The sequence below is a fragment of the Melozone crissalis genome, unplaced genomic scaffold, assembly GCF_028551555.1.
Source record: "Melozone crissalis strain CALT ecotype California unplaced genomic scaffold, PUWL_Pcris_2 ptg000008l_1, whole genome shotgun sequence".
In the NCBI taxonomy this organism is placed as follows: Eukaryota; Metazoa; Chordata; class Aves; order Passeriformes; family Passerellidae; genus Melozone; species Melozone crissalis.
This window is the reverse complement of record NW_026535786.1, coordinates 755,672-767,807: the sequence shown is the minus strand read 5'-3', so window position 1 is coordinate 767,807 and position 12,136 is coordinate 755,672. Positions and strand designations below refer to the sequence as shown.

Below are 12,136 nucleotides of genomic sequence, written 5' to 3'. Positions count from 1 at the left end.
GAAAGTGGAAGAGCAGTTCTTGTGATGCAAAGGGCGTGGATCGTCCCAGTTTTATTGTCCCATATTCAGCTGTAAGGCCCTGATACCTAAAATAAGTCAATGTATTACAGTTCATATTGCATACTTCTCTTCGGCAATTTCAGAGAAAGTGAGTCTTAAATAAACCTGCCTTCCAGAATAATCCAGAAGATTTATTTGTTTGTTTGGATTTTTTAAATTAAAAATATGTGTTAAATAAATTAATCACATATATAAAACTTCAGGGATAAGTACAATAGAGTAGTGCATTTCATGATTCCTCTGTGACTCTCCTGAATGGATGATGACTTTTATTATTCTTTCATTGGCATTATGGTACTGATGGTTGGTATTGTATGTATCAATATGCAATACTGGTGTTATATTACTTTGTTGTGGTTAAGCTTTGTTGTAGTTATCCTTTTATTATTTCCGGTCACAGTGTAGTAACTTCTTGAGTACTTCCTCTTTCAGCCCCACAAAAAAAAAATCTTGTTGGCCCATTGACTTTCTGAGTCCCTGACTAAAACAGGCAACTCTGTCACAGTTACCTCCTTGCACTGACAGTATGTAGTGTGTAGATGGCTGCTCTTGACTATGTTCCTCACTGCAAAATGGAGCTGAATCCTTCTTTGGAATCAGAGAAAGCAGGGAACAAGTGGTAGAGGTGAGTGAGTACTCTCAGAAAATACATATTAACAGAACTGCCCCTCTGGCAAATGAGGGTTACCAGGTTGCATTTTCCTTCCTTTTGCTGACGCCCAGAGAGATTACGCCCAGAGAGTGCCTGCAGAGGAGCAGAGGCAACAGCATTTGTGAGCTCATTGAGACTTTAGAGCAGCCATCCTTCCCTGGTTAATAGACTTGTACTGCCGGTCAGTAAAGCTGGTGAGCTTTTCATAGTAACTTAGAAGTTCAGTTGTCTCTGCTTGAAGGAAAATTTCTGCCCTGAGCTAAGTGAATGTTCTAGTTCATGTGGATTCAATGAAAGGAGGGACAGGACTTTACAATGCTGAGTAAGAGCAACTCTGAATAATGCCACAGACTCTAAAAAGGTGATTTGTGTGGTGATTACCTTCCTTCTGGAAGCGGCAGCATGCATTGAGGACTCTCAGTGACATTAAGACTTTGGGATATGCAGGGATAAATGACATCTTGTAAAACTGGGCGAGGTCTCTGCTCTATCTGCTCTTTTCTTTTTTTTATCCATCATTTGCCTCTTCTTGATTGGAGACAGTTGCTCTTAAATCCTTTTTAATTCCGTTTTGAATCCTGGTATCTTTTAGAAAAGATATGCCTACTGCACAGCTGCTCCTTTCTGTGACTGGGTTTATTATTTTATAGTCATTTGAAGTGATGATGCTCCTAAGAAAGTGATAAATACAACCAAGTAGCACTGCTTGGTCCAGTGTTGGTGATTCAACTGGAATGTCAGAGTCTTAGAGAGTAGCTCCTATCTCAGCCTTTAGGAAGCTGTCCAAGTCAGCTGGAATTTTCTGTAGAATAATACTTTTTTATCTTTTCGGGTTAGATTAACTTTGTGCAGAACTTGTAAATGAGTGTTACAGGAAACATCTGACCTTGGAACTTCATTTTATTCTTTGCTACATTGAACAGCTTTAATCTCATTATGGTATTGTCTAATACTCTCAAGGTATGAGGAAAGGCCTCATATAGAGGCAGATATCTCCAAATGGTATCTTGCTGCATGAGTTTATCAAGTTATCTCATGAGCTCCTTAATTCTTCATACCCACTATTCTGAACTAGGTTAAACATACCTCCTTCAGGTTCAAAATGTATAAGCTGTGTCTGATTTGCTGATGCAGTGAAAGAACAATTGGCATCATATATCAATAGTCCAGGATATGAAGTAGAGACTCCACCTTTGCTATTTTTAACATTTATTTTCCTTTACTTTGACATTTGTTCCACCAAATCCTGCATATGTGGAAGAATGATAGGGGAGAGCCCATGCTCTCTCATTTCCTTTCACATTCACAGAGATGCTGTTCATCATGGGCAGTATTTGATTGTCCAAAAGAAATAAACGTCCATTCCTATTAGCAAGAGTTAATTTTGTATTCCAGTGTACTTGAAATATAGAAATGTTTCCATTCAATTACATTAAGGCCATGTAATTCCTTTTGGCATCAGTTGCCATACAGCAATTTTGTAGGAGGGTTTGGGACTCAGTATAGTAACCTGGTGAAAGAGTGAATAATAAAACTGTGTTTCTTCCTTAAAACTTAAAATATACTACTGTGACAATTTCAAGTTTAGATCTTTCTTACAAATGTAAAACAATTGTATACTTAGCTATGAAAGAAGCTGTATTTGCATAAAATGCAGTCATTCATCTTATAAAGATTATTTTGTTTTCATGTATACAAACAGTAGGAAGCAGGTTTTTTTAGCCTTCAATTTGTTAATGCACTTAATTATATCATCTTCATGTACAGCACAGTAGGAAATGTACAGTAAGGATGCAATAAATCTGGGTAGCATTCTTTCCCATTTCCCATGTGCTTTATCAAAAGATACAGAATTTGTTTACCCAGCTTTTACATCTTCGTTATTTATCAGCTATGCATACAGAATTCCCTACTAATAGAAGAAAAAAAGATCTGTTCATGTCTGTATTGTCTAAAGATGATGGGTCTCTTTTTGGACTGATGTACTCTATAGCTACCTATAAAAATACAAGAGGAACAGTCATTGAGTAAATTCTGGCCAGTACAAAATCCAGGAAGGGATTTTCTTGCTTGATAGTGATTGCCTTTAATTAAAATAAAATAAAAAAAAAACCCCAGTCATCTTATTTTGTGGATTGTTGTTTGGAGGTGTTTAAAATCTTTATTTCAATCATTTTTGAATTCTTATTTCATTTAGGATAGTGAAATGGTTCTTACTGTTGGAGATCATTCAAATTTAATCATACTTTGTGTGTATGGGAGTTGTTTGTGTGTTGATTTAGGATATTAGGCCAATTTGTATATTTATATGTTAGGTTTTATTCCTGCCTGGAAGAAGGCTAGCCCTCTTAATTTTGTGTCCAGCACTGATTGCATGAGTATTTATGGCTTTACAGTAACAGAGCATAAAGAAATCACAGAATCACGAAATGACTGAGGCTGGAAGGGACCCATGGCAGTCATCTCGTCCAGCTGCCTTGCTCAAGCAGGGCCAGGTACCCAGGACCATGTCTAGACAGCTTTGATGCTTTTGAAACAGAATTTATGACTTAACTTTCATTCATAGTTTACCCCTACCATTAATTTCCCTTAGATTTAGTAGATGTCAGATTCTTAATTGTCAATTTTCCTAGCATCAGAATAGATGCCATAGATACAGCCTCCAGGATGCAGAAAATTGTTGTTGATTTTCTGGGTTCATCTGGACTGGTGGTGTTTTTAAGTCTTGAACAAGTCTATTCATTATCACATTTATCTCTCCATTTGCCATTAGTATTTCTAAAAAAAGAAAAGAAGATAACAGATTTATGTGATTGATGTTCTGTGGGGTTTTTGTGTGAAATTATTGTGAAATTCTGCACTATAAAGTTTGGATTGCTTTGTGAAATTCATTGAAAATAGTGCTCATAATCTGTGGATTACCATGTTGATTGGCAAGCACTTTTGGTTTTTTTTCTCTTCAATTTCTTTTTACAAAGGTTTTTCACTAAAACACTTTACAGTGTGGTGTATAAGAATAATTATAATGTAATTATTTTGATAATGGTAATGAAAAAAACTGTCATGAGCTTTATTTTAATCTGTGAACTAATATTGCAATACTTTAAAGAGTGGTATACTTACATATGCAATTTATCACTATACATCAATTTCTTATAATAATTTATTGCTTTTCAAGATGTATAAAAGTTCTTTAGTTGTCAATGTGATACATGTATCAATGTTTGAAATCTTGCATCAGCCTGTTTCATAGGTGTCTAGGATATCTCAGATATTTGATTTTGAAAATGTGATGGTGATTTTAAAATTATTTTAATGTCCAAAAATATACTAGAAAGAAAACTTTGTAAGCAGAAAAAATACTTAGTGCAGAAATGCATGATGCCTTGCTCCAGTGAAGTTCTAGTGGAGTAATTCTGATTTGTTTTTTTTTTCCTTGAATTCTAGATTTATCCATGGCAGTACAAAAATTTTCACAGTCTTTACAAGATTTTCAGTTTGAGTGTATTGGAGATGCTGAAACTGATGATGAAATTAATATTGGTAAGTATTCTCTTTTCTTTGCTGTCTAAACATTTTTATAGTTTATTATATCATGTTATCAGAAATACGGTGGGGGAATTCACAGTTGTTTTTTAATGGTTCATGTCACAAAAATAGAAAATTTTCAATAAATAGCAACCATACAAGACTTTAAAAATACATGTCAAAAAACTGCGTCTTCATGGCATAGCTTGATTTATTATAGCAGAAGGTATTCAGCAGTACTTTTGTCAACTGAGTCAACTGTGAATCTTCTAAATTCTGCTGCTACTTTTATGTTTCAGTCAGTTTTCAGTGGGTTACTAAAAGGTACCTAAGTTTTCTATGATGTAACATAAGTCTGAAAAAAACCAGCAAAGTGTGTACTGATACACAGGAAGTATTTAAAGGTCTAAAAAGAGGAATATATTCATTACTACTTGTGCATTGCTAAGTATATGGTTGTCTGAACTTTTGCCAGGATAATTTGCTAGCTGCTTGTTGTTCTGTCTCTGTACACACCAGAAATTCTGCATTTGCAGAACTGAACAGCTCAACATGTCTTGAATGTAAGCCTCTTTAATGTCATCAAAATACTCCTCCCTCAGCAGACTAATCCTGGAAATATTTCCAAGGTTCAGAAATTCAGCCACTCTTTACTGCAAGACATTGCTGCAGTTGTAATGATGCTTTTACACCGTAGCACAGGAGCTGGAGTGCTAACCCCCACTGGTAAGAAATTTGGATTACAATCCATCTTCAGAAAGGCTAAATTCAGTATCATGAGTCTTACATACCACATGGCCCCCATGTGTCTCCTAAAACATCTGAGAGGAAGTAAGATGGTTCTTAAAGAGTAGTGGATTCTAAAAATAAATAATTTGGCAGTACAAGAGGGAACATAGGACTTGTTGGTATTTTTTGAAGAAGTTCTATGTAATACAGAAGGGAAACTCAGATTTAGTCTTTTCCAAGTGTATCTATTAGTATGGTCTATTTTCAAGTCTCCTCTCCCTTCAATTTTTTCTTTTCCTGACTGAGTCATTGGACAGAAGGTCTGAACTGCTTGTTTTCACTTGCAAGGTTTGCCTCATCCTCACCCTACAACATTGTGGTAGTCAGAAGACTGTCATCAAAGATGACTGGTATTTGGTCACGGTCTTCCACTAACTCTTAGCAGGGCGTGGGAGGAGAGGTTTAATTTTACTGGCAACTAAAAGTAGGGGAGTGAAATCACTGAGCTGCTGCTACTCAGGTGTAAAACTGCAGGCATTCTTTAGGTGTGTCCACCATGGAAAGAGAAATGGTGTGCATGTACTTTTTGTCATGCTGCATATTATTTCTTGGCTGTTAAAATTATTCTGTATATGTATATTTTTAAACTAAATCTGCAGTATCTCAGCTATATGTCTTAGATTGGGTCAATATGTCTTTTTTAAAGACATACGGTTTTGCATTTAAAATCAGGTGACTGAGAACAAAGACAACATTCATGTTACTTGTAACCTAAACATAGCAGAGAAAAGACATTTTATTGTTTGGACATTAAACAGGCATTTAAAACTGTTCAGGAAAAAAACACAGTTCATGATGCTTGACAGCTGATTTATTTCACTCGAAGCTTCAAAGAAGGGATTTCTAGCTTGCAAAGGACCAATTGCCTGATGGATTGTCATGTACATCAAAGAAGCTTGTAAGAGTAAAAGGTAAACTGACAGGAATCAAATTCAAGTCTAACAGAGCTTGAATGATACTGTGTGCTTTTATGGGGTAAGGCTCAATTTTTGATCTCCCTAGAGCAGTGACCTAGAATTTATCCATATCTTTAACATGCCCCAACAAGATAGATGTTTGCTTATCATCAAAGACAGCTTTGTATAGATGAATCCTGCTCTGTACCTCCTTCTGCCTTCACCTCCTTTTTCTAAAAATGTCTACAGCTGTGCAGGCCAGGGAGTTCTACTTCAGTCTGCAATGATGTTCTGACTTGATAACATCTGTAAAACCCTATGGATATATGCACAGGGGCTTATTGTAAGGACTGCATTTCTATTTCAAGCTTAGCATTGAAAATCTATCCTAATGTACCTTAGCACTGGGAATTCACCTCTGACTTGTTCTGTCAGTGTGTATTTGAGTATTTTTTTAAAGGTTCAGATTCTGCATTGAATATAAGTGATTTAGGTGATATTTTTTTTACCAATAAAAAAATATTTGGAATTGAATTGATAGCTCCATTATCATTTTTGAGGCAATACTGAAGTTGAGGGTCTCTCTTTAGTAACTTTGTGTTGGCTTCTTTCTGCTTTCCAGTCTGAGATCCAATAAGAGCAGTTCTATTTGCATTTCCTATAAACTGTGCATTTTAGTTGTTCTTTTAATATAACTTATTTATTCCAGTAAGCCCATTACATTAAATACGTAAGAAGTAATTTTAGTTAGGCTTTATGACACACTCCACATAAACAGAATTATGGTGGTGTTCTTCTTGCTTATTTTAATCCATCTTCTATTTAATCCAGTGATTTATTTGTTTGGGTTGCTTTGTTTTTTTAAATTCCTATCTTTGATTTCTAATTTTGATGATTTATTGTCTTTTATTTACAGGGATTTAATTTTTGCATAGAAGAGCTGTTCTTCTTTGACAAAAAAATCTTATCTGTGTCTGTGTCTGTATAATGCATTTTAGGTAGTTTTTTTCATGTTGCTGGAAGTTAGGCAAATTTATCTTCATAGTCACTTTCAGATATACCATGCCTAGTTTAGAGTCATGTTATGCATGAGTTGTAAGGAATTTCTGTGACTGTCTTGGATAAGTAGACTGCCTTGTTCCTCAAATCAGCTACAGTGCTTATGATTTTGGTTAGTTTCTTAACTGTGAACATCAAAGGACTCGAGCTATAAAACCTTTTTCAGTTTTTAATCTTTTTGCCAGAAAATTTGGTTTGAGAAACAGTGGTCCCCATCTTTACTAGTTTTTCTCATTAAAAAATAAAACAAGCCAGCAACAATTGCTGGTTTTGTCTCTTCCTCTGGTTTGGAATGCTTGTGGAAGCATGTGATAAGCAGCAAAGCATGACTATTTGATGGCAGAACATAGTTATTAGCTCCAGTTGCATGTGATTCAGTGAAGCTATAACTGTGTCTTGTGCAACTGAAAAGTTTTGCAGAAGATGGCATTTTCAATGCAAAAATAACAAGATGAGTGACAGCAAATTAATACCACTAAAAAGCCATAGTAATGAAGGTTTTGTGTGACTTGCCCTTACTCTGAGAAGAGGGTGTGGCTTTCCTAATCTAACAACTGTGTTTTCCTCAGAACAGTTGATAACACTTTGCCATTTGCTTTTTAAACATATCACCCTGTTCCCAGCCCTCTTTGTAAATATTTTGCACAAAAATTAAATACTTAAGATTGACAGTAAAGGAGGTCAGTCATTTGTCTTGCCCAGTGGGAGTTTTGTGTAAAATGGGTGCATGATTTTTACATTTCAAACCTTATAGGTAACATAGAACTTATCATGGATGGGACAGCTGCAAAAGCAATGTTTTTAATGATCATCTGTCTTTTTCCTCAGTGTACACTGCAGGCATAAATTTTACAAGAAGAAGGTTTGCTGAGCTCCTCCTAGTATTATCCAACTTGGTCACCTGGATCTCTCCCTAGGAATATCCCTGTTTTGATCCTCTTTTATTCTGTTTGTGTTATCTGATTTATGGCTGCTAGAGAGGAAAATAATAAACATTATTAACTCAATGGAATTCTGCCGTATGCCTTTAACAAGTTTGTGTCTATTTTGTATTATGGCTAATTATATATCTGTGAGATCTAATATCTGCAGTATAAGTATCATGCTCTTCAGAATGTAAAAAAAAACAAAGCACAGAAATACGTTCTGATATTCTAGCATTTTATTTTAGTATCTGTGTTTTATTATCAAGTGCTGTTTAGGAAAGTGAACAGTGAAAGCATATGCCTTTCACTCTGTGACTGCTGGTTTTAAAGTCTGGGGCTTTCTTCCCTGCAGAGAATTATATTATGACAGATGTTTCAGGTAGCATCAGATGCTTAATTTAAGAATGTAATAGGATTATGATGATTTATGAAATCATTATTAATTGAGCCACAAAGAATAGGTCAGAAGTTCTAAAATGTGGTATCTTTTCTTGTGGGCACTGAATTCTTCTCTTGTCACTAGTGGCTGGGACTCGTGATCTTTGCTGACTCACACCTCAAGTCATTCATGGGATTATTAAATTGCTTGCAACTAACCATCTACAGAACTGTTAGCTCATACCTGGCAGTTATGTTGTTTACAGCAGTTAATTTCAAGTTGAACTTGAAAAATCGACTCAAATGTACTGGAGAGAAAGAACTCAAAACCAACCAAATAAATTCAGAATGCTAATAGTAGTTGTTTGTTAGAGTCCACTACTGTGTTTTCCTTTCTTGTTTTAGTTGAGCAGTGATGCCAGAAGCTCAGTCTTCTTTTTTTCTCATACTGGGCATCCAGGTATACAATGCTTTTCAGTTAGAATTTGCTCTACCCTCTTGGAGAGCTCATCAGAGGAAAAGCATCCTGTAATTCAAAGCAGCAAATAAATCTGTACCAGGAAATTTCTATAGAAAACTACAGAAAAAAAAAAGGAAAAACATAATGATGTTTCCTTTTCCCCCCATCTTTTGTAACAGTGTAAAAGTGTAATTGACTTTAAGAGGTACCAAATTACATTTTTAATGGTGTATGCTGTGGATACAATGTTCTATTCAAATAAATAAATTTAAAACAACAATAAAAAATTGCATAGGAGCTGTATACATGCCTACAGTGTGTAGAGAGAAATCTTGACAATCAGTCTGTGGACTTGGCAGTCTCCAGGTTAGGACACTACCTTTTGGAGGTTCATCAGGAATCTGAGAAGGTAAATGTCAAGTTACTCATGATTTCAAACCACTGTGGCTTGTGGTGTGTAATGGCTTCTTGAATTTGCTTGGCTCTTCTTGAATTATTTATTAAATTCAGTTGAGCCACCTACAGTCTGAATGACTTGGATATCTTACAGGTCATCTCCTTAATTACTTGAGGTTAAGCTTTCATGTTCAAGAATGTTCTTTTGGGGGTTAATATTCAACCTACTTTGCACTGAATTCCCATTCGCAACCAAGCTTCTCAATGGAATTACCAAATTCCAAATGAGTTTAAAATTGCTTCCACATCTCCAGTCTTCTACTGCCTTATCCAAAGCAAAGAAAGAACAGGATCTTGCCACCACCTTGAGGGCAGAGTTCTGGGGATGGATGTTTTTTAGTGTAGGCATCATCCCAACAACTTTTCTAGTGCTTGAGTTTGTTGACCCTGTGGAATGCATTAGGGACAAGTTTATTTACAAAAGGTGGTTTTATTTTAGATGGGTGGGGAAGGGTTGAGTCCTGAATTAGACTAGAAAGCTATTTACAATGGAGAGTGAATTTGCATAGAAAGATTGTATGCTGCTTTTCCACAGTAATTATCTGCTTAGATTTGCCAGCTCTTTCCCTCTGGCAGAAGGAATGAATTTTAAGATTTAACTTTTTAGAGTACTTTCAAAGCAACTTTTTTTAAGGTACTTGTAAGATCACAGGACAAGGGTCTTTGGTACTTTTATAGGATTATTTTTATCTAGAGAATTTCAATGGTAACAATTTGTGGGAGGAACTCAGCACAATCAGGGTGGGAAATGCCTAAAGTGTTTGTTTCAAATCTGTTGATTCTGTTCCTACCATTATTTTTTTAAATCCCTGTTGCATATTTGACAATTTAAACAAATGCCACCTGTTTCCGGAACTCTATTGTTTCTTGACTTCAAGAAATGAATGATTTTATGATAGTGCTGGGATTCTGTCAAGGCTTCAAAACAACATCTGTCCCAGAAAGTGAAGGTTGCAACAGAACCCAGAAGTTGGTTCTGTTGGTCGAGCTCAGAGCTCTTGTCCTTGCTTTGGAAGGGCAAATGAGGCTGACAAATCAGGAAACAACGTAATGGTACAGTACATTTTTATCTGTTCCAGGAGGAAAAGGTAATATAAGATCAACAACAGAGGCCTTGTTGTTTCTTTTTCTCTTGGATACCTATCAGAAGGTTGTTGGAATTTGCATGCTCCATTCTCTGTTGACCTTAAGATGAGTGTTCAAATGAAAAAACTGAATTGGGGTGGCTGATGCAGTTACTGCCATTTCTGTTTGTCCTACCTTTCTTCTGTGTCAGCAGTAGCTGACAGTAGGAGCTCTCCTGAGTCCCTGCAGTACTGGTGTACTAGCATCCTGGTGTACTAACAGAAGCTAAAATTCATGTTAGTTCATTTTACTGTACTGGACTGCAGACTGTGGTGTCTCAGATGCAGCTCTCACTGTGCACAGAAAGAGATTGAGGCTGGCAGTGGACAACAGCAGCTTTGTTGTCCTGGTGCATTCTGCTAAGGAGTTAAGATGAGTCAAAATTTGTTCTGAACAGCTGAGTAGATGAATGGACAAGTCCATGCCACTCACAGAGCAATATGAAATAGCTTTTGTGTCTCTCTGATGTTTCGATCTCCTGGATGCTTGAAGGTGTATTCTACTTTATTGTCCTCATTCCATGCCTTCAACATACCTCTTTTCGTCTCCTTTGTCACTTAACTTTGTTATTTCTAGATTTGGACATCCCAGTGGAAGCATGAATGCCCATAGGGAGACAATGTGAGGACTAGAGTGTTATAGAGTTGTTTTGAAAATGTACTGTTGTTGCATGTAATACACTTCTGGTAAAATGGCGTAACATTTAGAGTTGTCAGGCTGGAATACCTCTTGAAAAATAGGAACTCATTTTCAGAACAGATAGTGGTTTGATCGGCTCAGCTTTGAGATATTCATCTTCAGGTTTGAGCAAGTAAGATAAAAGATTTGTACTTTCTGAAATCAAAATGCTTAGTAGAATTTAGAGTTGTAAACACAGGAACTTTTTGATCCTTTGTAGGCATAAATTCAATTAAGTGATTATAGCAAACCTAACATCTGTTAAATATTTGGTGATATTTTTTCTAAACTCTTCCACTATTCAAGCAATAAATGCAAAAACTTTAAAAATCAGAAAAACAGTATTAATGATTCTCAGTTGCATTCTGAATATATTGCTTTTGCTTTTACTTCCCCTATTTCAGCACTGATAAAGAGCCACACGCAAATAAAGTTTGTACAGCTGGGAAGACTAAAATATCAGGATTTTTTTTCCTTCACCTAAAGCATGGATGGGCCTCCGAAGAATTGGGGATTGGCAAGCCTGAAATATAGTCATAATTACTTCTAATTCCTTTATTTATGGAATGCTATGATTTAATGTTACTTTTGCAGCTTAAAATTGCTGCACACAGGGTTGTACATTGCACAGTGGCTGTTTCCTATGTTGTCTTGTTATTCAGCTGTTAAAAAAAACTTGGGGTTGAAGCAGCAATTCTTATCTTGGAACGGAAAATTTGTACTCGGTACATTTATATCACAACTCTTTCTACTGGGATGGGGGAGGGAGAGCAAGAGAGGACTGTAGTCTGATTGCATCAGAATCCATCTTTGAACTTAAATATTTCTGAATATTCCATGTTTTTAGAGCTGTTCTTCCTCTGACATGTGATAGGATATCAGTCAACTCAGACGAAGCCAGATCTGTTCAAGTCAAAGGTTAATAGTCAATTTAGTTGAGGTAAAGATTAATTGAATGAAATGAACTTCTCTGGAATGCTGTTAGTTTTCAATAGGGGCCAATTCAAGCTGCTGTTTTTTCAAAGTAGATCTCCAGCTGCACTTTAAGATCACTTTGTACCTGTTAGACAGAATTTGAAGTATTGAATATTGTTCCCCACTGCTGAGTTTGGCAGCTGTGGAGCTCAGC

The 12,136-nt window shown here is 36.1% G+C and overlaps 1 protein-coding gene across 1 annotated transcript in view; it reads left to right on the top strand.

Moving 5' to 3' along the window:
• Positions 1–12,136, top strand: part of ARHGAP42 (Rho GTPase activating protein 42) — a 143,189-nt gene that overhangs the window by 27,330 nt on the left and 103,723 nt on the right. The window contains exon 2 of the mRNA XM_054269941.1: positions 4,160–4,255. Within this exon, the coding sequence (XP_054125916.1) occupies positions 4,160–4,255 (96 nt within the window). The remainder of the gene's footprint in view (positions 1–4,159; positions 4,256–12,136) is intronic.